Source organism: Urocitellus parryii, chromosome 1 (genome assembly GCF_045843805.1).
Source record: "Urocitellus parryii isolate mUroPar1 chromosome 1, mUroPar1.hap1, whole genome shotgun sequence".
Taxonomy (NCBI): domain Eukaryota; kingdom Metazoa; phylum Chordata; class Mammalia; order Rodentia; family Sciuridae; genus Urocitellus; species Urocitellus parryii.
Window position 1 is genome coordinate 18,023,047 of NC_135531.1, and position 27,672 is coordinate 18,050,718.

Sequence of the window (27,672 nt, forward strand, 5' to 3'; positions counted from 1 at the left end):
GCCACCTGCATTCCATTCATACCAGCATTATTTAAGGAACAGTAGGAAGTAGAATGCAGTTGCAATGAAAAGAAAATAAAAACAGCACAAGATGATTCTGGAGAGGTAGGCAGAGGGCAACTTTAATAAGCCATGTTAAGAACCTGGACTTTAACCTAATCGTGAGGGTGAGCTGATCAGATTTGGTTTTAGAGAAGAATTGCTCTAGCAACAGTATATGTATTTAGGATACCAGTGTGTGATTTTAGTCATGCCAGATAAGTTCTAGAGTTCTGCTGAACAATATCATGTCTAAAGTCAACCATACTGTCTCATATTCTTACTGTCAAGGGGCTATATTTCATGCTAAATCTTATTCCACAATAAAAAATAAGTAGGAGGCCAAAAGAAGGAATAACTCAGGTTAAGGTTTGAACTAGGGAGGTGTCATTAGAGATGGAAAAATACAATGAATTTGAGAGATGCTTATGTTAGAAATTGGTGGATTGATCACGTGGATGAGAATGAGGAGATTTCAAGGGTGACTCCCAAGATTCTGATTTGAGCAATGATTATAGGTTTTGAGAGAATAACCAGGATTCAGAGAGAATTGAGATTTTTATTTTTCATCCTGGGGAGTCTTTGAGATGCCTTTAAGATGTCAAATAGGCAGGTAATGGAAGAGTCTGAAGCTCATAGGAGGTTCAATTCTCTCTGCACATGGTTGATATTCTAGCCTGCCTGTTGGGACCCAAAGCTTTTCTGAGTTTTTGTACTTCTATCTGTCTGAAACAATATTATCTAGAGTTGTGCAGCCAACATGGTGTCTACCTGCTACACTGATTATGTAAATTTAAATTAACCAAACAAAATTTTAAATCAGCTTCTCAGTCATACTAGCCAAATTTTAAATGTTCAATAGCCACATGTGGCTAATGGCTGTAGCATAGAGTGCACAAATATTGAGCATTTCCATCATCCCAGAACCTTCTATCAGACATCACTGATATAATGACCTCTTACTACCTCAATTCCTACATCTCTAAACTGAATAAACATTTCCCATAATATCATATGTATTACATTTTGTATGGTGTTAGCTATTTCTGCAGCCAAACCCCTGTGTATTGTGAGTTCCATGCAAACAAGGACCGTACCCTACTCATCCCCAAGGTTTTCCTCCGGCCCACCAAAACACCCTTGCACTAATTGCATGGCAAGCTTGGTTGAATGAATGGGCATGTGACAGAATGAGTGAGACAGTACTTAAATTTCTGTTCCAGAAATATATGGAAAAATACACACACACACACCCACACATACACACACACACCAGGGATTGAACCCAATGGTGCTTAACCACTGAGCCACATCCCCAGCCCTTTTTTGTATTTAATTAGAGACAGGGTTTCAATGAGTTACTTAGGGCCTTGCCAAGTTGCTGAGGCTGGCTTTGAACTCGTGATCCTCCTGCCTCAGCCTCCCAAACTGCTGGGATTACAGCACAAGCCACCCAACATATATTCTCTTAGATTTATACTGACCTAATAGTTAACAAAAACTGAAAATGTAGAGTAATATAGTTCAACTATGGCAGCTTCAGTAAAAGGATTTTTTACAAAATTATAACAAAGATTAGAAGCAGAAAAGGTAGGAAGCATACAGGACCCTCCAAGTTGCCCTCTATCCCTATTGTGCTTGGTTTTATCTAGCCTAGCTTCAGTGGGAAATGCCTAATACCTTTCGCCACTTTGTGGAGACAGTAGCAGTAAGAGCAACCGCAGTTATTATGTCTCTGTTTCCATCCCTTCTTCCCCTCAACAGCCAAGACTGGGCTGGATAACCATAGTGATGGTGAGAGCTCTGCCCTCATGGTCGTCCTGAGCTAGTCAATTTCCCGGTAGGGGCTTCCCTGAGAGTCCTGCCAGCACTCAACTGCACATGCTCATCACAGTATTGCTTCAAGGGATCCCTCCTAACACATAAGGATGAGAGGAATGGGATAGGAATGAAGTGCCGGGGAAGGGCACTGGCACAATGAGGCCAAAGAGGCACAGTTCCAGTAGAAACACCCTCCTCTCATTTCTTCCAGCAGCAATTTACCTGTTTATGCACTAAGAAGGAGGAAACTGTAGGTGATGAATAATTATTTTGGACATGGCAATCCACTGAAGAATAGTATAGTTATGTTTAGCAACAAATAAGTATTAAGTACCAACCAGGTGCTTAGGTACTGAGCTAGACCCTAGGGAGCCAACAGAGATAGGACAGTGGGTCTGTACTCTCCTGTAGCGTACCATCTAATGGGATCCATGGACAAACAAATGAACACTTAACTATCATGTCATAAGTGTTAACATAAGAAGAATACAAGGCTCTCCCTGCTTGGAGACTTAAATAGTCTAGGTGAGTTGGGGAGGGGAGGTTCCCTGTTGGAAACGTAAACTGAGTCCTGAAGATACCAAGCAAGCAAGGGAAGAGGGCACAGGTTGTGGAGAGGAACTGGGGGAGCTGACATCACTTGCAGATGCCTGGGTAACAATGAGAGCTTGGCAGTGCCCTGCAGTGAACTCTTCAGTAACTTAGAGGCTTGGCAGGAGAAGCAGTGAGTCTTGAGAAGTAAAAAGTTTCTAAAAAAGATAAACCCTATTATGTATGTATTCCCTGGCTCCTAGAAATGGAAAAGAAGATCACGTCTTCTTTACTTTTTTTCTACTGTTTCCCATGTTTCTTGCTCCCACATTGGAATCCTGACCAAGTCAGCTACCCCATGGGAGAGTTTTTACTCAGTCAAATGAGCAAGTTTTAGAACCAGATTATCTGGGTTCGAATCCCAGCTCTACCCTGAGTAGCTGACAGATGTGGGGTAAGTTAAGAATTGGCATCAGTTCACCTGCAAATGAGAACAATAGTGCTGTCCATCTCACAAAGTTGTTGAGAGAGTAAATAAACATTTCCATAGCAGAACTCTTAGAACAGTGCCTGACATATTAAGCACTCTACAAAGGTTATTTGTTTTTACTATGGGATTGAAAAAAATGCTATTCTAGCTAGTGTGAGAATAGCATTTACCTTACATTTATATGAAAGAGACACTGCATATGAACTATTCTGTGACCCACGCTCTGAAAGCCAGGTCTAGGATTAAGATTTTAAAGCTTAGCAAATTTTCTGTGTGTTCTTTAGATGAGTTGTTTCCCAAAATAAAAGAATAATTAAATTAAGGGAAAATTATCAGAAAACAATTGCAATACTTTTGAAGATTTGGAAGAAAGAAACCTGTTGTTATACACCTACTAGTAATTGCCCAGGTAACATCTCTTTTAAAAAAGTTTTAAATGAACATCAGTTATTATTAGAAACAGAGCAGCAAAGCTCCTGTATTTTTTTTAATTTTCATGCAGTTAAAATAAATACATAAAAACCTAAGCCTTGCTCCCATTTTTGTTCTATATTTGGAAAATCTATCACTCCTTTTCTTCTTTTGTCCCCACATCATATCACAGTCTGTTATGGTTCTCTCCATTTTGCAATGAAGATGGTGAAGTTCAGAGGTTAAATAATTTACTCAGTTATGTCACAAGTAAGAAATACAGCCAGAATTGAACTCTAGGCCTTTTTAAAACTTTTTTTTTTTTTTTTTTTTGGCAAGGGATACCTGAAATTGCGCTCTACCACTGAGCCCTCCCCACAATCCAACCCCAGGCCTTTTGACTGTAGAGTCTGAGTTTTTGTTTTATCTGAGCTTTATCAAAACCTCATTCCCCCTAAATTGCTCAAAACACTATAAAGCAACAGCACACATGCAATTAATTTTTGGTTCTTAACTCAGTATTTCCTGTCTATTAAGAATTTTGCAGGACTGAGTATGGTGTTGCACACCTGTAATCACAGTGACTCAGGAGGCTGAGGCAGGGGGATCATAGGTTCAAGTTCACCCTCAGTAATTTAGTGAGGCCCTATCCCAAATAAAAAGGAAAAAGGGCTGGTGATGTAGTGCTCCTGGGTTCAATCCCCAGTATCAAAAAAAAAAAAAAAAAGCAGGGGTTAGGGAAGTTCTTCAAAAGATTTATGCACATAAATGTGACAGAAGGAGAAGTGATTCGAATATATTTGGAAGATTCTGGGTTAAGAAAAGTTAAATTAGTTTTTTATTCTAATTTGTTATGTATGACACCAGAATGCATTGCAAATCATTTTACACATAGAGCACAATTTTTCATATCTTGGGTTGTACACAAAATAGAGTCACACCATTCATGTCTTCATACATATACTTAGGGTAATGATATCCATCTCATTCCACCATCTTTCCTACCCCCATTCCCCCATCCCCTCCCTACCCTTTGCTCTCTATAAAGTTCATCTAATCCATCCATGTTCCCCCACACACACACAACCCCATTATTAATCAGCATCCTTTTATCAGAAAAAAATATTCAGGCACTTGTTGTTTTGTGATTGACTAACTTCGCTTAGCATTATATTATCCAACTCCCTCCATTTACCTGCAAATGCCATGATTTTATTCTCTTTTAATGCTGAATAGTATTCCATTGTGTATATATACCCCATTTTCATTACCCATTCATCAACTGAAGGGCATCTAGGTTTGTTCCACAGTTGAGCTATTGTGAATTGTGTTACTATAAACATTGATGTGGGTGTGTCCCTGTAGTATGCTGTTTTTAAGTCCTTTGTGTATAGACCAAGGAGTGGAATAGCTGGGTCAAATGGTGGATCTACTTTTATTATAAAGTCTTTAGATACTAATTAGTACTGTGAATATGAAAGCTATTTTCAAATCCTATTTGACCACAGAACATTTTTTTTTTCTCTCAACATATCTCAGTAGAACCAGAATTCTCAGGAACTAACCTTAGGGGAAAAAGTACATGAGATAAATGCAAAATAACTAATAATACTTACATTTCAAATGTTCAAGGGAAAAAAAAATATTTCACATTTACTAACAAAGTTGTTTTACTGTACAGAGCAGAGACGCATAAAAAGGAACTTGAAGTTATTGTTGTAAATCTCAATTTGCTTGAGATGGGGAAGCTGAGTGAGAACAGCTTTGCAAAAAAATATGTCACCAGTAAAGTAGGAAGTGGGTATTCTTGCAGCTTCTAACAGCTTCAGCAACTTTTGTTGTTCAGAGCTGGAGCTGCAAGATACTTTATCTCGTAAAGCTCACGCATGCACTTACAACATCAAGGACATAAAAGACCCAGTGAAAACCATTTTGTATTTTGATGCTGCCCTTTTATATATAAAATTTGAAGTTCAAAATCTTGAAGTAAAGTAATTTGCAAAGTTTGAAAAATGCACTGGGAAAGAATAGTCTTGCATCCTAAATGACTTCTGAGTTCCACAAAAACAGCAATTTGAAAACTAAAACAGACATAGAGAATCTAATCAACCCTCCATTATTAAATTGGACAATGCTATTGGGTTCAATATCAAGAGATTCAATTCTAGACCATACTGTATGGTCTTCAGGAGATCTTGGACAAGTAACTTCTTTGACCATCTTCTCATTTGGGGACCACCCCCAAGGTGACTTCTGTCTCCTAAGATCTGTGAATTAAAAGGAACAGGTAGGTTACAGACCTCCTTGGTTTGTTAATTCCCCCAAGGAAATAGGGGCCTCCTAGGGTAACAAAAGCTCAATAGTAAAAAGGCAGCAACAAAAACAATCAACTTTGGAGGTTAGCCACAGCCCTCAGGAAACCAGATAGGTGTCTTGCCTCCCACCTGCAAGGCCCTGTGTAATGTTACTAAATTCAAGATGGTCTGAAATAGTACAGACTGTAAATGCTAGAAATAATGACAGCCATCAAAAATTGATATTCCACTGTTGCTAGGGCAAAGGTTCCTTAGACAGGCTAGAAACACCAATATGCCAGCACAAGGATCCTGCCTTCCTCCCACGGGTGCATAATGCCTGATTGAAGTTGAAACCACCCAGTCTCTGGAAAAGAGGCTGGCTTCTTGCTTTTCTGACTTCACTCCTGCTTCTCATTACCCATGCATCATTTCTTTTAGCTGCTTGCACCATCTTGATGAAAATGGGCTTGGGAAGCCAAACCAAAAGACTAACACCTGAAATGACTTGAATCAGAAAACCAGGAAGTTGCGTTGCTATTTTTGATTTAACTTTAACGAAAAGCCTCATTTTCGAAAAACTTTATGTTCTAATTGTTGTTTCTTTTCCCACATTTTATGACTGTGTTGAGAAATGGTTTGTTTCACTCTAAACACTGGCACTTTTAAAGTAAAGCCACTTGTGATAATCAGTGCCAAATGAAGACGGGTGATACTATCGTCCGAAGTTGTATGTTCTCAAATGTTCACTTATTTTAAAGTTTAGATTTTCTTTTGTGAATGTTGATCAGAGTACTCGAGTAGCAAGTGCGCTTAGCAGATATAAAAATGACTTGGGATTCTTTGAAGAGTCCGCTGTAGGCAGCAGGACGAGTTCTTGTAGAAGTAATGGGGTATTTGAAGAAGACTCATCTGTCCTCTGTACCTGCCCCTGGAGCATTTCACGCCTCTGGATCTCACCCCAAAAAATGAGTTATGCAGTGTCCTAAAATGCCATTGGCACTGTAGGACTCAATATTCCTCATGGGTCAGAGCTCTCTTTTATAGGAATTTGAGGGACCCCGAACTTCTTGCCATTAAAAAGCCAGTAGCACTCACACCCAATGTGACAACTAAAAAACAGTCTCTTTGCTTCTATAGCCACAAACCAGGTACTTCTTTAGGAGCTGGTACTACCCTATTCCCATTTGGAATGTTTTCTTTATTTATTTTTATGTGGTACTGAGGATCGAATCCAGTGCCTCACACATGTGAGGCTGACCCTCTACCACTGAGCTACAGCCCCAGCCCTAGCAGGCAAATTCTGAGACTCATTCTGGCCAGTATTCTTAAAGGAGTGACCAATAAGAACCCTGGGGAGTAAGGTGCCTGAAGACTGAAATATTTTCCAAACATCAGACACAGCAGAAACTTGCCTGTGAAAGTTACACAAATAGTTGAGTCTGTTATGATATCCTAGAACAGCAATTCTACATTATTTTATAGCAACTTTTCTCTCATAATCCCCAGAAGAAGTCAGGGACTTTCCCCAGTGAGACCAAAAGGACCACCCCCAGCTAGTTACAACTATTAGACACCTACACACTCCAGCTTGTGTAAGTCACTCCCCTCTCAGGTCCAAGTCAACTCAATTCAACCTACTCACAACTCAGATCAGTGTCCTCAAGCAATCAACCCGGGTCTTCTGATAGATGTCCAATCCAGTTGCTATTGCCACACCCTCACCCCCAGCAATTGGATCCCTTCTTTGAAATTTTCTTGGATTCTCTATAAATAAGGCTGAACAGTCAATGTAGCATACTCCTGAGTGGCTGGCTCTCCGTTCTGTTCTTCTTAAGTCATATCCCCTTCTCCTTCCGCACCTGAGAAATTTGATTAGCAGCAATTCTTCTCCTTTTTGGAAAATTAGCTATCCATCTTGCTGTTTGCCAGAATCATCCCAGTGAGCATATGTATACATACAAACACACACAGCCACAGCCATAACTATTGGGAAACCTTAAGGCATTCCTCTTCACACACATTAAAAAAAAAAAAAACCTAGGAATATGTTTTGCTATAGGGGAAGAGTTCTGCCTGTGTATTTGCAGAACTCAGTTAATGAGTATCTAGTCTGCTTAGTCTCAGTCCCTTCTTAGCTGGTTCTTTCACTATTGAGATGTTGAGAAAATTTACAAAGAGAAGATGTTTAGCTTTTCTCTTTCTGTGGTTTTGAAACAAACTAAGAGAGAGTTATTTTTTTAACTTTCATGTCTTTGTAGAAATTCAGACTTAAATAAGGAAAACAGAACTTTCACCTTGGATCTCATGATTTTAAGCTTTGTATCTTTGAGTGAATTATTAAACTTACCTGGACCTTGGATTTCTTACCATTGGTAATAATAAAGGATGTTTTTAAGGGTTATCTTAAGCCTCACAGATTTTCTACTTATGTATTTATTACAAAGTCCAATACAGAGGTTACGAAGATGGCTTCATAAAAAGTCAAGGAATAGCTGCTGAGTGTGGTGGTATGTGCCTGTAATCTCAGTGGTCAAGGAGGCTCAAGAGACTCAGGAGGATCACGAGTTCAAAGCCAGCCTCAGCAACTTAGTGAGGCCCTAAGCAACTCACTGACATCCTCTCTCAAAATGGTGATGTGGCTCAGTGGTTAAGCGCTCCTGGGTTTGATCCCCAGAACCACCCCCCCAAAAAAGTCAGCATGTTTATTTATGCTAACTATGAAAAACACTAGGAAAGTACATCTAGAGGCTCTTTCAGTCCTAGGGTTTTGTGATTCTATCTTTTTTTTTTTTTTTATTGGTCGTTCATAACATTACATAGTTCTTAATACATCATATTACACGGTTTGATTCACGTGGATTATGAACTCCCCCTTTTACCCCGTATACAAATTGCTGTATCACATCAGTTTCCCTTCCATTGATTGACATATTGCCTTTCTAGTGTCTGATGTATTCTGATGTCTGTCCTATTCTCTACTATCCCCCCTCCCCTCCCCTCCCCTCCCCTCCCCTCCCCTTTTCTCTCTCTACCCCTTCTACTGTAAATCATTTCTTCCATTTGTATTATCTTGTCTTACCCCTCCTTTCCTCTTGTATGACATTTTGTATATCCCTGAGGATCGCCTTCTTCAAACACAAAGATTCTAACTCTTTAGTCTTTTGTTTCTTAAATGATACAGGGTAGGTGGTCAAAAAGTGATTCTGCTTCATGAAGCAATCCCACTCTGCCTGGTTCTGTCCCCCTTCTACATACAAAAGGCCCATCGACATGAAAGCGGTGACACTTGGTCTTCTCTTCCCCAGTCTTTAAATCCACCATGTCACAAAGTCATTTTCTGATCTCCCCCTTTGACTTCATCTCCCTTCTTCACCAGTCCAATTACCAGTGGGGTGGGGCTGTGGTATCCTAGTGGGACATTCCCACCTCATAGTCCCCAAGTTCTCCTACTTCAACTGGGGATGGCTCATAGATGCAGAAAGGGCAAGTGATGACCAGAAGGGATTCTCAGAGGATGACGTCCTAACAGAAAGTGTCAGAAAGTAGTTGATACCCTATTTTTGAGGTTGAAAATAAGTTGTTTTCAAAACTGAAGAGACAAGTAACAGAACATTTCGGCAACAAGTTACACACTTAAGTAGGGCAAAGATTTCTCAAAGTTACTTATCTCTCCACAGCTTTATACATATTTGCACACATCTTTGAATAAGACAACGGGTACCCATCATTTATTCTACAGAAGAGGTTCTCAAACTTTGGTACATGCATCAGAATCACTAAGAGAGCCTGTCAAAGCAAAGATGGCTGACTCCTCCCAAGGTTTGCAATTCAGTGGCTCTGAGATGAGGCTTGAGAATTTGCATCTCTAACATGTTCTCAGGCATCACTGATGCTGCCAATATTGGGTCTACAATTTAAAAATGACACTCCTGTACAATTAAATGCTGTCTCAAGGTAATTTTTAATAATTTTAAGTAGTGCACGTAAAACATGTCTTTATACCTTAATCTAAACCTTTACCAAGGTTAGTAATGCCACTACTAGTTGGCTTAACATTCACCATTTCATTAAAAAGAACAGGACAGAATCAATGTTTCTCACAGTGTGGTCCCTAGGTCACAACACACAAGATCTCCCTGGGATTTTAAGCAAGAACACAGACTGCTGAGCCTCATCCAAGAGCATCTGAACCAGAATCTCTGAGAATGGGTTGTTAAAATCTCTTCATTAAATATGTACCTAAGTGATTTTTACTTACCACAAATTTTGCAAATTCTTTCCATAGTTTTAGCTTCAATAATCTACCTAATATTTATTATCATTCAATCTTTGTTGTTTGGAGAGTAGCAGTCCCCAAGAGAGTTTGACCCCTCATATTCTTTCTACTAGAAGACCATTTATTTATTCATGTATCCATTCAACAAATATTAGTGAGTCACTACTATGTTTTTATGCCTGGGAATACAGCCATGAGAATAACATGAGTGGTTTTAGTCTAAGAGAGCTTACAGTCTAGTTGGAAGAGCAGATAGTATAAAGGTAAATGAATAAGCAGATTCAGGGAATGCTGAATACTGCTAACAATATAAAGACAAAACAATCAGAATAATGCAATCGAGTGACTGAGGAGATGGCAGATGGAGGTAAACCTAGTTTAGGTTAGATCATCCTAGTGAGCAAAGACCTCTCCGGGAAGGTATTTAATCAGACACATAAATGGTAAGAGGGTCCAATGATACAATGATGTGGGAGAGGAATGTTCCAACAGAGAGCAACGAATACAAACACGGCTCAGCAAAATTCAATCATTATAAAGAGACAGAAAGACCCTGGGTGAGTGGAATACCCTAGATGAAGGAGGAATGATTTAAGAGGAGACGAGAACAGTAGCCAACTACCACATTGCACAGATCTCCAAGGTCATAGTTTGAAATTTGTTATAGGAAGCCATTGAATCTGGAGGCATCATGAAAGGGAGTGTTACCATTGGTTTGCATTTTAGGGCCCTCTTTGCTGTATGGAGCATAAAATGTAGGCAAATGAGAATGAAGCCGGAAGCCTGGTTAGAAGGCTATTGTAATAGTCAAGGTAAGAAATGATGGGGCTTGGCCCAGAGTGGTAAAGTGGAGAGGAAAGAAGTGGATGAATTTAGAATGTGTTTCAGAGGTAGCATCGATAGGAATTTCTCCATGGAGTGGAAATAAAGAACAAGAAAAACAAGAGGAATTAATATAAATGACTATTAAATACTTACTATGTGTTACTTTCACCAATTGACTGTTAACGTTGTTTTGACTTCACATGAGATTAGATGTCCAATGGTATGTGGCACCATATGACCATGATTTTCACTTTAATTTTTATGATACAATGGCAAGATTTAAGAATTTAACTTAGAAACTGTGAAACTAGGTCTTATTTGACATTCGAGGTTAGAGTCACTAACTAAAGTATTGAGATGAGTTGAATGAGGTGGTCATATCTTTATGTGCAGTTGATAAACTTGAGTGAGCTGTAGGCAAAGTTTATTTTAGTCTAAGTTCTTTGAAACTTCTCAGTGATCTCCAAATTTCCTACACAAAATTTTGAGTTGTGCTTTCATTCCAGTAAAAAATCTAAAAAAATCTAATAAAAACATACATTTATATTGTCATTAAAGTACATCTTTAATTGTCTCAGGTTTATAAAATAAGAACAAGTAAAGGCCAAACACCATCACGGTGAACTATAAAAACAAAGATTTCAAAGTATTTGAAAAAAAGAAATAGTGAGAGGGTTGGGTTACAGCATGAAATGATACCACAGCAATGCTGAATTCAAATTTCCCTGATAATGGAGCCTCAATCAAAAAGAGGATGTGAATAAGGATTCATAAACAACAACAACAACAACAAAAAATAGGTTTACTCGACATTTAAACATATTCTACTAATTGCTCTGGTTTATTCGTATCATAAGAAAATGAGCAAATTCACATCTAGTTTGACTAAATTTTCGTTCCCTGGAGAGTCTGTATCAAGAGAAGGAAAATCATGTACATTGTGAGCTTCTGATCGGCACTGTTGTAACTAATGTGATCGTCATACCATGATTTGTAGAGTAGGATTTTTGTCATTTTACAGATTGAAATGACGCTTAGAAAGGTTAAATGATTAGGTTGTTGAAATTGAAAAATCATTTAAAATGTCCTGTGAGAGAAAGAACATCAGGAGACAGGTCTTTAGCAAGTCTACACTGCAGAAACTTCACTGGAGGACATTCTGAAAGAAACTAAAGGAATATAAAATATGCAAATCCCTCATCTCAGCAATTCTACTTTTAGATGTCTGTTCTGTAAAACTACCTCCACATTTATACAGAGAGGCCTATAAGTGGATACTCACTGCAGCATTGCTAGTAGTCAATGGAGGGAAGGCTCAAAATACCACGAAATATCCCCATCACAGAATACTCCGGCACAGTTACCAAGAATGAGAGAGGCCCAATACACACCACACAGTGTTCCATATGCAGAGTTCTGTACTTTAAAAAAAAAAATCAGGTATATCTATACAAACATACACAGGTTATAAAATACATAGAAAAATGTCCGTGAAGGTAGCAGTGGTTGCCTCTCTGAGGGGAAGACAAGGGGCAAGGAGAGGTCATGCAGTCTACTTTATCTATATTGTAAAGCTCATTCCAGAAATGAGTCCTATGTTTTTTGTGCAATAAAAATACTTACCCTATTTTTTGTTTGTTTGTTTGTTTGGTTGGTTGTTTGGTTTTGTTTTTAAAAAAAAAGAAGGGAAGGAGAGAGACTGACCTCCAATAGGACCTTGGTCATCCACCACATCATCTGATTTCAAAACTTGTGCTCTTTCCACTCAATCATCCTGTTCTGTCTAGCTTTTCTGTTTTCTCTCCCATGTTGTATCTTCTTTATCTTTCTCTTCTCTAAGTCTTGATTTGTCATCTTGTGGTTTTATGCTGTCTTTTGACTCAGGGGTCTTCCTTTCTTCTATACAGTTGACCCTTCCAAAACAGCATGAACTACAATAGTCATTGTCTGTTACAGACAGCACTGGAACTGAATAGCCTCTCTGCATTCAGTCTGTCTACACAGTGTGCCTCTTACAGTACAGTGGGCGCTGCTCACTTTATCTATCTCCCCTTGGAGTTTTGCTGAAAATACTTGCTCCGTCATGTCAGGAAAGCTCTGCCTTCTTTTGTTGGTGATTCTGGTCCTTCGACTCTTCGCCTGGCCTGGTGGTCGGCTTTAAAACCCTATCAAACTTATTTGAGTTTTTAGCAGAAAAAGACTGACTTCCTGGATGAACTAATCTGATCAGGCAAGTTTCCTTAATAAGTGTTTTCTTTATGGTGCTCCCTCTTTCTTTATTTAAAAAAATATGTCAAAGCTAAGCCCATTGAAGCAGAGAATGGAAGAGTGGTTACCAGAAGCTAAGGAACATGTGGAAGAGATGGGTTAATGGATACAAAAGACACAGATGGATAGAAGGAATAAGCTCCGGGGTGCTATTACACAAAAAGGGTGACTGTAGTTAAAATACTGTATCTCATAAATAAAAAACAGAGAAGTTTGAATGTTTTCCTCACAAAGAAATGATTGAGATGATCGATAACCTAAATATCTTCAGTTCATCATTATATAATGCATATAGGCACCAAAATATTATACTGTACCCCATAAATAAGTACAATCAATATCTATTAATTTAAAATAAAAGTTTAAAAATTGTGTCTTGTGGGGCTGGGGTTGTAGCTCAGTGGTAGAGTGATTGCTTAGCACACATGAGGCACTAGGTTGGATTCCCGGCACCACATTAAAAAAAAAAATGTGTCTTGTATAGATTCATACAAAGTATTGATTTGAGTATCCTAATCTGAGAATCCAATATTCTAAGTGCTCCAAAATCTGAAACTTTTTGAGCTCCATGAGAAACCACAAGCAAAAATTCCACACTTGACTTCATGTGACTGGTCACAGTCAAAATGAAGATGCACTCAGAATATTGTATGAAATTACCTTCAGTCTATGTGAATAAGGTGAACATGAAACATAAGTGAATTTCATGTTTACACTTGGGTCCTGTCCTCAAAACATTCCCTTATCTGTAAATGAATATTCTGAAATCTGAAAACACTGCTGGTCCCAGGTATTTTCAATAAGAGACACTGATCCTGAATAGGCCAAAGGTGTGCTTGCAGGGTGTACAGTTTTTATTCATATATTTGGCTCATTTATTTAGTTTAGTAGTTGTCAACATTTAAAAATTGGAAGATATCATAGCTAAATCCGGACATTCTTCACATTTTTCCAATGCTGTGGAGCCCAGTAGTAGCCACCCCATTGAGACAGGGCATTAATCTCATGTTCGCCACAGATGTGCACCCCTAATATGCTGGACAAGCATATGTCTGGTTTGGATCCTGCAAGAGTCAAGTTTACAGTTGTTGGGGAAGTCTGCCTCCCACTTTCCCCTACTCCTTGAGGCTGGGGTAGTGTCTCTGCTACATGAATGTTTGCTCCCTCTCTGCTCACAGATGCCATATTTCTGGGTTATGTTGATATTACTTTTAAAATGTTCTCTAAGGATTTCTCCATTTTGATTTATCCAGAACATGTCACTGTTCCCTCAACAAATAAAGCAGCTAATCCGAGGAGAGTTCTTAAATTTGAGTTTCAGTGCTTTCTTTCTGCTGTTATGCATTATGAGAATACTTTTAAAATGACTTTTAGCATTAAAAGAAAGTACGTGCAGTTATTGTCTTCTGACCAGATATTTATCTTTTTAGAGTAGAAAAGAGGTACCCTGAAAGGTCTGAGCATCTGAGAAAGAACTTTTGTCACACACTGAATTTATTTTCCTTTTTGAAGTATTTAAATATTCAGCATTCTTAAAAGGTTAAACATAAAGTGTTTAATATTTAACATTCCTTTTAAAAGGGAAAAATTCAAAAGTCAGCAATCTATTGGCAAATTATTGTCTAACTGGAATTTCATGTTATTTTATGAGTGTAAAAAAATCATTTATAAAGGCAATTTATGTTTCATGGTTACACATAATTGAACTGCCAAGAAACTTATTGAGGAAGGAAAATTTTAAGAATCAAAAACAAAAAACAATATTCAAAGACATTGCATGATAAAGTTAGATCTGAGATATACAGTTTAAGCAGGAGATCAAAGCCTTTGTTTACTTATCTTCTTCTCATTGATCATCAGATTTGCTTTGATCTCTACCTCTTTCCCTCCATCCTAGTTTCTGCTTCGATTATCTAAGCAAACACTGATGTTTCAGTATTACTTTTCTTTCCATTTGACAGACTATTCTAGGCTGCCCAAAATTTTCTTAGCCAGTTTTCAATGCAAAAGCTTTCTTACTAATATCATTAACTTGATTTGTTTTCAACTCAATTGGTTTTCAAAATTTCCCATCCACCATGGTTTACAAATCCTTTGAAGATAAAAACAAAATACTTTGAATTCAGACAAAAAAAGAATTTGGTAAAAATAGGTTTTCTAAGTCAGTGACCTGGGAGTTTCAAGTCCTCATCCTTGAAGGGTGCCGTGAATTCTTTGAAAATTTTTAAGACACTTTAGCATACATAGCAATATCTATTTATATTCCTGTATTATATATGTATATTCCTGTATTCCTGTATTATTATTTAGCATACATAACAATATCTATTTATATTCCTGTATTATATATTTATATTCCTGTATTCCTGTATTATTATTTAGCATACATAACAATATCTATTTATATTCCTGTATTATATATTTATATTCCTGTATTCCTGTATTATTATTTAGCATACATAACAATACCTATTTATATTCCTGTATTATATATTTATATTCCTGTATTCCTGTATTATTATTTAGCATACATAACAATATCTATTTATATTCCTGTATTATATACAATATTCTATTCTAGATCAAATACCAATCATAAAAGAGGCAATAATCATTCCCAGCAACTTATCTAAACAAGTTAACTATACTTCTAACAAGTTACTATACTTCTAATATTCTATATAAAGGAAACATGCACTTACACAAGTATAATATCTTATGGGCATATGAAAAGTTCCTCAGCCTCACATATAAATATGCAAATTAAATCACAATATTATTTAGCATTTTTTGTACCCTTTAGCACATATGATAACATACAATGTTAGTAAGGGAGTGGCAAAGCAGATAATATCCTCCTATGGTATGGTAGAAGTACCAGTTTACATAAATTGGTAAAATCTCACTAAATAACATTTATTCACCAAAAATTTATTTATCAAGATGTTATGATGCCCAGTTCTTTTGACTTTGCCACTCCACTTTCTATGAATTTATCCTATAGATATATTTATGATTATGATCAGAGACATAAACACAAGAATAATTTTATAATTGTAATTATCTAATCTAAACATATAAAAAAATAAGAAACAACCTGTCATTCCTCAGAAGGTTGTAATTATAACCATGGAGTTACTTAGAAGTTTTTCTCACAGGAAAGATAATGGAATGAGATGAACATCATTACTGTAGGTCCTTGTATGACTGTACATACGGTGCGATGCTACATCATGTACAACCAGAGAAATGAAAAGTTGTGCTACAATTGTGTACAATGAATCAAAAATGCATTTTGCTGTCATATATACCTAATTAAAATAAATTAATTAATTTAAAAATAAATCAAACAAAAAGAAGTTCTCCTCTTGCACATAACCAAGATAAATGAAAACGTATATCCACGTTAAGAGTTGTACATTAGGGCTGGAGATGTGGCTCAAGTGGTAGAGCATTCGCCTGGCATGCGTGTGGCCCCGGTTCGATCCTCCGCACCACATACAAACAAAGATGTTGTGTCCGCCAAAAACTAAAAAAATAAATATTAAAATTCTCTCTCTTTCTCTCTCTCTTAGAAAATTTTAAAAAAAAAGAGTTGTACATTAATGTTCATAGAGGTATTCTTTCCTACAGATACAAATTGGAAACACAGGTACATTAACTAATGAATGAATAAACAAATGTGATAGATCCACGCAATGGAATATAATTCAGCCATAGAAAACAATAAAGTACTGCTATCTGCTACATGATTGAACTGCAAAAATGAACTAAGTGAAAAGAGAAACTGCCACAAATATCATATAATACCCTTGATATTCAATGTCCAGAACAGAGAAATCTGTAGAGGCCAAAAGTGAACTAGTGGTTGTCCAGTAGTATCCTTCCCACCAAACTGTTCATATTCTCAGGCTGAAAATTACTTCTGGTATGATTAGTTTTCAAAAAATATAAAAGTAGTATATTTAGTTGTTTTGGTACATATTGGGGTTGGATTTAGGGAGTTGGAATTAAACTTCTTGTTCTTAATTCTAAGATTTCCTAAAAGAACCAGGATGGAGGATAACTGGTTTGGAGAAAAGGTATTTTGAAGGTTTTGTTTTTGTTTTTGTTTTTTGTTTACAGCAAAGGTGGATAGATAGCAATGTGTCAATGACACAGCTGATCAAGTTGTAACTAAGAAAAATGGGACCATTTACTGAGAGCTACAGTGGGTCAAGTCCTTCTGCAAAGTGGGTTATTGATCATTTCACAGATGAGAAAATGAAGTTTGAGGGAGTAAAACAACTTATCAAAGTCCCTATGTGGAGTAATAAAAAATAGAAGATTAATGTAAAAGTGGTGGAGTCTGAATTCAAATCCAAGCCTCTCTATCCCAGAATCTTTTCATGCTTCACTCTGCCATGAGACCACCCAAGGACAATACAGAAGTGGCAAATATAGACTTTCATATCAAGAAGTTTGGCTGTCAGGGGTAGAAGCAATGCCAGTAGTCCCTAGAGGAGGATAAGGGTAGGAAACACTGTTATTTTTCTCCAGTACAGTACATCATACTCTGGTTACTGAAAGTGTATCTTAAAAAATGAAGCTATAGCCCATGCCAGGTACAGTAACATGCACCTGTAATCCCAGCAATTTAGGACGCTAAGGCAAGAGGATCACAAGTTCAGGGCCAGGCTTAGCAACTTGATGAAAGCTTTCCTAAAAATTAAAAAAAAAATTAAAAAGGGGTTAAGGATGTGGCTCAGTGGTGGAGCATCCTGGGTCCAACTCCCAGTACAGGGGGATTGGGAAGAAGATGAAGCACACAGTTCAAAGCACACAGTAGTTGCTTAATAGGTGTTTCCTCCTTGATGCCATTGCAAGAGTTAATTAATAGAGCAGACTGTGTAAGGAAGCAGGCACTGATGGGAACCAAGAACATTATTAATATTGGCAAGTAGGAATGATATTTTCCCAGAGAACTGGGAACAAAGGAAATAAGGAAGAAAAGATCCAAGGAAAATTTAAGTCAGAATAAAGAACAAGTGGGACTGGTCAGTTGGAGGGCTCCCGTGTTCTTAGCAAAATAGAAGGTAAAGTTAAAAGGATAGGGTCTGAAAATGTGGGGAGGTGGGAAGCAGCCATGATCATAAAAGCATTAAGATCTCAGAAAGACTTGGTCTTGAGAAAGCTAAGTTCAGCTAGGTGTGAATGGACGTGCATGATCCTGCAACTGTAAGAGTTTCACTAAGTGTCCACCTGCATTGTTTTACAAAATACTTAGGGCAAGGTTTCCTGATCCAGAATCTGGAAGTGTCATATGGGATTTTCTTCCTGTTTGGATGCGCAATGCTACTTGCCTAGCCAGCCCCAGAGAAGATAAAATTCTATATGCCAAGTTGCCAATTCAATAATTAAATTCTAGAGCAGATATTTTATAATTTCCCAATAAGTAAGTGAGAAAATTATGTAAATTACTTTCAGATTTGTTAAGTCAGGATAACCTAGAAATGATTTTGTGCCACTCCTTATCTTTGTGTGACCATCTTTTATGTTTACATAATGCTTTAGGCTTTTGAAGATAATTTCACATTTATTAATTCATTTAATCCTTTGTGAAGTATTTGGGTTCACATTATTCCCATTTGACAGATGGAGAAAACAAATTATATGGAAGGTAACTGATTTTCCAAAGATAAATAACTCTCTGTTGATAGAACTGATAGCAAAAATCAGAGTTTTCTAATGTGCAGTCTGATTCTAAGACATCCCAATGGTATCAAAATAAAAATGACTAGATTAGAGTCAGGGTTTCGTGGCAGCTGGGAGCAATATGGTGGCATGTCTTTGGGTTTTGTAAAGGAATAGATTATAAAGGAACTTGAGAAGTAGGTCTCTAGATGTTCCTTTGATCTCTCTGGACATGAAGGAGACAACTGACTTTTTAGACTAACATCACAAAAATCATAGTCCATGAGGTAGAATTCCTGAGTCCTCCTAGCTCTTTTGTTGCAAGAGTATTGTGATAATATCTAGAACCAGTATTTTGATTAGCAGAAAAAATCTAAAATTCAAAGCTTGTGAAATAGTACAATTTCCATTCCCTATGAATATACTATTATCCTTATGTTGTTTTCTCCACGCATCTCTACCCTTTTCTTCCCATTCCTTCTTTCCTTACCTTCAATTCTGTTTTTCTGTTTATAGGATTTTTAGATCCAGACAAAAATATCACAACTTAAGGTATCCTGTATTTCTGTGGACTGAAGTCACCATTCAGGGCAGGGCCAGGTAACCTCCTGGGCACCCTGTGACTCATGGATGGCCTCATTTCCTCCTGGCAAAGGGGCCTGGGGTTCCACCCATCTGGATATGCCTGACCAGGGGCACGTGACCTGTGCAAGGTTTCTTCTGAACTTTCAAAATGAGAAGGGATGGAAATATGGAGTGGAGTTTGTTAACTTCCTAGATTCTTGAAAGTTGTTTTTGTGTGGTAGAAGGTTTTGCAATTTCTCTCCCCTTTATTCCAATCCTCATTTCTTCTAGAACCAGTATGAACTGCTCCCTCCTACAGACACAGTCAATTCTCTCTCTTTTTTTTTTTTTTGACATTAGTGGTTCAAGTTCTCTTTTGATGTTTTAGCAAAATGCCCATTATTTCCTTCTTAAAAACATGAACTTCTTTCAAAATGCCTAGAGCACAGAGTTCCTTTGTTTCTCTCGAATGAGAGTGGGTAGTGGGTTGCAAATGTACCTGATTGATCCACTTTGCTGAGTCATCCTATCTATGAGACTAGTGTGCCATGTAAAACTAAACAACAACAACAACAACAAAAATGCCCATATGAACCATCCACAGGGATCTATATCTACGTGTGAGCCTGTCATTCTTGGAGGAAGGAATTCCAAATCGTTTTTTTCAGTTTCTGTATTTTAAAAACCATAAGCAATCTCTGCAAGATTTGGGGGACAAGTTCTATTTATACATCAGAATATTAGGTGTTCTATCTCAAATTTCACATCTCTGAGTCTTGAAAACATCAAAAACCTAAACTCCTTGTTCTTTCCCCTGAAGTCATACCTTTTAAATCCCCCCCCTTTTTTTTTTTTTTTGTTTGTTTTTGTTTTTGTCTTTACTTCAAATTCCTCAATTCCTGTTCTGCAGGGTTGGTTTGTATTTTCCCAGCCAACCCACATCAGTCATCATGTCTGGGAATCCATTTCCTCCTACCTCCTGCATGACTGACTATATGCCTGCTACCTGGTTTCCAAAGTCAAATTCTGAAGCACCACAAATTTAGCATCCCAAATACCATATAGATGAGCTTTATAGTTTCTAAAGTCAGATCTACCCTGTATTAAACTGAAAACACTCTTATAAAATCATACTAAGAAGAAAGCTACAAATTAAAAAGTTGGCCTTATACCCAGATCTTAGGAAAGTTTGGTAATGTGTCTATTTGAACTTACCAATAATTTCCATTGTATTACTTCTGAAGCAGAAAATAGCAGAAGGGGCATAGACATCATGAGAAACTGACTCTGTTGCTTACCAACTCTCTAATCTTGGAGCTTTCCTAACTAGCAAATGGAAACTAGGTAATAACATATACCCCCTGGGGTTGTTATAAGGAAAAATAAGATTACATATGTAAAATGCCAAATATGTCCCCTGCTAAAATTAAGTGACTTATTGATGTTATTTAATGTCATTACTCTTCATGTTTTTCTAAAGATTTATTGTTTCTATCCACTTCTCATTATTGTTCTATAGTTCATCATCCCTCTTCCTTTCATGTGAAAAAAAAACACATTTTAATTTTTGAGAATCTTTATTTTATTAATTGTGTTTTTTTTATTTTTTATTTTGTTCTAATTAGTCATAGAAGACAGAACACATTTTGACACATTGTGCACAAATTTGGACTGTGTTTTATTAAGCATTATAAAGTACACATGAAGATTTTATAGTTAATCACTTTACTTTAGGATAAGTCTATCTATGTGGAGATTTTTTTCCTCCAGAAACTCAGATGCTTTTCCTTAGAATTATTTTGTATACATGCAAATTTATTCCTGGTAGAATTTGAAAGTGACCAGAGATTTTGCAAAGCAAAATGTTTCAGTGGTACATACCAGTATAACACAGGAAGACTTTAACATGTGTTCACTCAAACTTGATGAGGAACATTACACTTAAACAGTTAGCTCCGTGTCTCATGAAGTCTTTTAGATTATCATTAAAAAATTTCAAAGATATCTTGTATTCCCAATCCCACCAGTCCCTCTTCATCTCTGAGTCCTGCCTTCTTCTGACTTCACTCCACTTTCAGGAAAGCCCCATCCTCGTGGTAGCAAGATGGCTGCCAACAATCAAAAACTACCTTTTTATTCCAAGTCCAATAGAAAAGTCATCACACCCTTTCCTGGGTTGCTCAGATCACCATAACCAAGGCAAGGAGAATAGATCCAGATAAGCAGAACAGCAAGGGTTCACCACAGATGCCTCATCAAGAAATCTCATAAGCCTGTGTAAAGGCAGAAAAGTCCACAGGTTTCCATGTAAGTGCACTTCCAATGTTGCCAGTTCAAAAGACTCACCATTCTCCAAACTAAGTCTATAACTTCTCACCTCCAGGTCCCAGTGTGCTCTCATATTGTGACCCCTCCTGCTTGTCATAATCTTTTCCATGAAAAGGTAGGTCACAGATGGCTAATAAACATTTTTCTTTCATTTGGAAAATAACTTATTAACATCCATTCATGCAGGCTTCTGTTCTCCTTAAATCTACTGAACCACATTATTTATAAAATACAATAATGAGATGCCTTCTTTCTGTCAAATTTACTAAACTTTTGATGCTTACTCTATGAAAAAAAGAAGCATTTCAAATAATTAAGCACAATCATGAGCTGCATAATGACATTTCATTAAACAACAAACCACATATGCAACAGAGGTCCCATAGGATTTTTAGGATACAAGTGCATCCTCAGGTAATAAGCAATTTGAGAATGTGCCTTATATATATTCCAACTGGTAGATCCCTATTTTCTCTTCAAAGACTTTTAAGAGAGTTTTTATTGGTTATTATTTTTCTTAATGTATGAACAGGCAAAAACAGGAAACAAAACATCCAGATTGTATTCTGTTCATCCATATGAGAAAAAGATTAATACCCTTAGAAAGGAGAGTTTATGAACCACTAAGGAAAGGGAAATGCTATTTAAAATATAGGCACATGATTTAAATAGATAATGTATTTTAAAAGAAACGTGGTTAGAAACATGGAGAAAATACATTAGTGCTCAAAGGCATGTAAAATTAAAACAAATTTTTTTAAGATAGCACTACTTTTTTTCTCGGAAAAAAAAAATCACCCCAAAACAAGGAAGCTAAAAGAAACAAAGTCCATATTTAGGGAAACTAGAAAACATGCATAATTTTAAAGCCAAAGAAATCAGAAAGTGAATGGAGGAAAAACAAAGAGAAAGAGGATCAAAGCAAAAGAGAAAATAAAAGTAATTCTACTCACTGTTTAGCCAATAGAACCTAGGAATTTGTAGGTGCCAGCAAAGGTACACTGGCAAATATTTAACAACACATTATCAGAAAAAACTGTGTGTGTATGTGTGTGTGTGTGTGTGTGTGTGTGTGAGAGAGAGAGAGAGAGAGAGAGAGAGAGATATGTATACATAGGTGTAATAAATGTTACTGCTGTAAGAATGTATAGCGATTATTATCAAATAACAATAAAATAAGCAACATTCTTTGTTGAAAATTCCATATACCCAATTCTTATATCTGGTAGCTAATCTGTGCTTGCAACTAATAAATGAGTGTAGCTCCAACCTGAATGCTGATTGATATTTTCATTTATATTAACAAGTGAACAAATTTGAGATAATAAAAATATATATATCAAAACTTCACTCATTTGTCAGTAATATGTGCTCTGGGATAATACCTATCAGCTGTAAATATTTTTGCCAAATTCTTGCCCAATTTTTATACTATTCCCAATGTAATCACTACAGAAATGACACACTTAAATCTAATCTGCATTGTCAGCATTTTCTCCATCACGTACTCAACCTTAACAATCAACACAAAGATGAGTCCAGATCTGCAGTGTTTCCAATTTCCCCAAGATAAACACTCTTACCATGACCAGTTCAGTCTATCATAGGTCATGGAATTAAGAGTTGGAAAGAAATGCCAGTAGTTTACCATTAGATAATCTTTACACCAATTATAGCACTTTTCACCAAAATGTATATGATATATATCATCTTTTATTTATCTATTTGTTGTCTATCACCTCAAATCCATAAAAGCATAATTTTTGTGTTTCATCTCTTCTGTGTTCCTAGTACGTAAGATACAGCTTGACACACAGTAGACTTTCATTAAACATTTATTGAATGAAAAAGGAAACACTGAGATTATTATCTGCAAGAACCTGTTCTATGTATTTTACATTTGTTAGATCATAAGTCGTCACAGAACTCTATGAGGCGACACATTTTTTACTATGGGAAATATTTTTACCTTCTTGTTTTAACTTCGTTTTTTTATCAAAATGGCACATGCTCAATAATTGGCATTATTTCCAGAAAATAAGTAGTGGACTCAGTTTAAACTCAGGTACTCTGGCTCCACAGTGTTCATTGCAGCTCTTTCTCTTGGTACAGCAGAGCCATGATGCTGGCAAAGAGAAGTTCTAGGGTGAGTGCTCTGCTGTAGAACTTAAAAGCAACCAGGTCAGATTACAGCAAGTGGACAGGGACAATGCACTGGAACTGATAAATTACCTGACAGGTTTAATTCTGCAAAACATGATTCTGAGGCACTTTACAGGACCATTGAGAATTATGGGAAGAATGCCAAAGGAAACCCTTGAAATTGATAAAAATGAGGCAATTATTAATTCCAGGAAAACAGTAAGTTGAATGAGAAAAAAAAATGGAATCATAGTATTCTCTTTGGCTCAGCAAAAACTAACATTTACAAAATTATGAGAACGAAAACAATGAAGTCAGTTTTCATCAAAAAGAGTAATGGCTTGCTAATTGGAAGGAGGAGGAGAAGAGAGGGAAAACCTACCTCTACCAAATAGAACATGCAATAGTAGAGTGTTGAGTTACACAAATGCAAAAGAAATGAGCTCCAGTAGGAAGAGCAAAATTTTGTTTTTGTTATATGTTATTTGGCATTGACTTGCCAGTTATTGAGCCTGTGCCATTTTGGTAAAAAATGAAATTAAAACAAGAAGGTAAAAATATTTTCCCTAGTATATTGTCAAAGGTTCAAAACATGATAATGCTACGATTGACAGACACATAACAGGCCCTCATATACTAACTGATGAAGCTCTCTGTTGATATTTGTTTGGAAAATGACTTGATATTTTGTCTCAAATACTTTAAAAATTATCTTTGACCATGCATTTCTACTTATGGAAATTTGTCCAAAGAAAAAAAATTTAAAGAGATGTACAAAGATAGCCAATTTTTTATTACAGCAAAAAGGAAAAAAAATAATATAACTATGAAATATTTGGGCCCTGTGTTGATTTTTTTTAAGTTGAAATGTAAAATTTGCATGTATTTATATGTACAAGGATGATAATTCATTACATATGTACAATGTGTAAGGATGAAATCAGGGTAATAAGTACTTCCATCTCCTCAAACATTAATTATTTTTCTGTGTTTGGAACTTTCATACTCTCGAAGTTATTTTGAAACACATCATAAGAATGTTGTAATCAGTAGTTACCGCACTGTGTAGAGAAAAACAGAACTGATTTCTCATCTCTCTGTGCTTTCTTTTCTCACAGTGTTTTGCTTGCTTGATCTCACTTCTTTCCCTCCCCTTTCCCTTCTGCCGTTTGCAGCTGCTAGTGATCACTGTATTATTCCATTCTTTTATGAGACAAACATTTTAGTTTCCATGAATGAATAAGAAGAGTTATATTTTTAATCATGGTGTCTATGTAAAGAAAAACTGTTCAATTCTTAAAAATTACATTGTGATTATATTAACCTGGAAAGAAACTTACTAATATTGAGGAAACAGAGTAAAAACTGGTAGTAAAATAGAAAAATGGTCTCCTATTTTGCTCCTCTCCCAGAAAAGCATAAATGTTCATAAAAATATTCTAAAATTTATGTAACTCAATAGTTATTGCTAGGTGATGGTATTTTGGTGATACACATCTATTTAATTTTGTTAATGTTTACATTATAACTTATATAACGTACATGACTTACTTGTGAGATGATTTAATAGATCTTAATGTTTAAAAACTACTCCTAAAGCACAACATAACTTATTAAAAAGGTTGTCAAAAACAAAAATGTATTACCTAAGAGAGAAGATCCAAAAATAAATCTCTTTGGTCTAAAATAATGAAAAATAACCTGTATTTGCAACATCATGAAAAATGTGGTATAAAATTGATGCAGAGTTGTTCACAAAATCCAAAACAAAATCACACACACACAAAAAAATATATCCAAATAAGTTCAGAAAAGATAAGAGAAATTTTTCGAATAGTGGGAATTGATTCTAAGAAATTTTCTTTTGAAATATAACATCTAAAATGTCATGTCCCATTAAAATATTAGGTTCTTTAAAACACTCATTCAACTTGGGATGCATTTCTGACATGGCTATATTCAAGATTCTCATTTCTGCGTACTTGGAATAATGGCCAGTTTTTAAATATTTTAAATATTTGTCTTAACTCATGATATTGTATTCTTTGCTTTCTAGGTATCAGCAAAGGTCAGCCGTCTTACTCAACAACTACCCTGCCACCAACTCCACCATCCCATCCAGCCAGCCAACCACCATTGCCAGCATCTCACCCAGCACAGCCACCAGTCCCAAACCTACCTCCCAGAAATATTAAACCTTCCTTTGACCTCAAGTAAGCAAAAGATAATCTTGCCATTTCTTCACCAATGTCTTGCCATAGGTTTTCAAAGTATGCTTGGCTGAGAGCTAAGGGCTCCATGTTAAAATTTGGGGGTAGCATGGGTGGGCCAGGGGCAGAAAGAAGAGCTTGCTGAGCAGGTAGCTCTCATACATCCATGCCCTTTTAAGACTGAGCAGCTCTTGTTTTTTCTGTCTCTTGTTGAGTTTCCCCTTAAAAATTCATTTGAAGAAACTTTCTACTGCCTTTAGCAAGTTCTGAAGCTTTCTGAGATCAGCATACCACCACCATCTCCTCTAACACCACCATCTCAGCCACTATAATCATCACCACCATGAACACCATCTTTTATGATAGCTTATGATGTCCTAGCTTTTTTACACAAGTAATTTCTACAACTGTATCAAGCTGGTGGTATTATCAGTTCATAGATGAGGGCCAAGTAACTTCTCCAAGATTACATGAATAGAAATAGTAGAAATTTGAACCACTGTCAGTCTGAGGACAAAGTAAATGTATGTTTAAACCACTAAGATAATTAACTTCTATTAAAATTTTTAATGAGGTTTTTTCTCATCTTTCAGAATTTTTGGTAGAGTGTTTAAAACCTTGAAAACTTCTCTTCTACTTGCATTTAGACAATTTAGAAGTGTTAACTCTATGGGTTGTTATGCCTGAGCTCTGTACCTGTAATTTACCAGTCAGTGATTGAGGAAAAAACAAGTGAAGGATTGGAACAGAATGAAATGTTGTTTGAAAAAAGAAATTTAAAACATCAAAGGCAAGCTCATCGTATATAGTAAAACATGCTATATCTTTCCTTTTCTCTTCTAGAAAGTTGTTTCATGTTATTTGCCGCAAATAAGTAATGTCCCACATACACAGTTTTCCTTTACCTCAATATTCTTACCAGATTGATAGAATTTACAGTGAAATAATTTGCTCCCCACAATCCATGTGATAGACATGGCTAATGATAGTATCAGATTGAAAGTTTTTCTTTGATGCTTCATGGTACCAGTTGAGCCAGTATTAAAAACATATTTGTTATGGGTAGCCACTGCTATTTTTCACCTTAGTGTGCTTTATAGAGGTTTAAAGATAGTAGTAAGTAAAGATGTTGGAGCAGCATGGTAATTATTGTCTTATCTATGGCCTGCTTTACATTTTTACTTTAACTGTACACCTGGGCATTTGTTTATGAATGCTAATTTAAATATGCTACTACCCACTGAGATCTAGCTAACAAATAAGAGTATAAGATATCTGCCTACTAACATGTAAAGGTTAAATAAATATTAGTTTAACAAAAATAACAGTCAACACATGTTCTTATATATACCTGATTTCTACATAAATTATTTTCCTTTCATATATATATGTGTGTGTGTGTGTATATATATATATATATATATATATATATATATATATATACATATAAAACCATGTTTATTTTTCCTCATTTTTTTTCTATTCACAAGTTTAACCCATTTAGTTACCCATTTTAGTTACTCTGGATTTTATTGTGCGACCCTGTCGCAGCTTCTGGCTTCAGTAAGATTTCTGAATGTAGTGTAAATCTAGTGAGGAATTTTAATAAGTGATGTGAGCATGACTTCCTGAAAATTAATAAGGCATGGACCCTGGTAATTATTTGATTGAAGAAATTAAGGAAAAATTGAGGAAGATCATGTAACACTATTCCTACTATTTCAGGAGTCCCTCAAACCACCCATATATTTTGGTAATTCACTGAAAAGGCTTGCAGAACTCAACCTACAGTAGCAC

The 27,672-nt window shown here is 36.3% G+C and overlaps 1 protein-coding gene across 1 annotated transcript in view; it reads left to right on the forward strand.

Annotated features, from left to right (window-relative positions):
- The window catches only part of Fyb1 (FYN binding protein 1), a 93,399-nt gene that overhangs the window by 20,875 nt on the left and 44,852 nt on the right, over nt 1–27,672 (forward strand). The window contains exon 2 of the mRNA XM_077795497.1: nt 25,722–25,878. Coding sequence (XP_077651623.1) covers nt 25,722–25,878 — 157 coding nt within the window. The remainder of the gene's footprint in view (nt 1–25,721; nt 25,879–27,672) is intronic.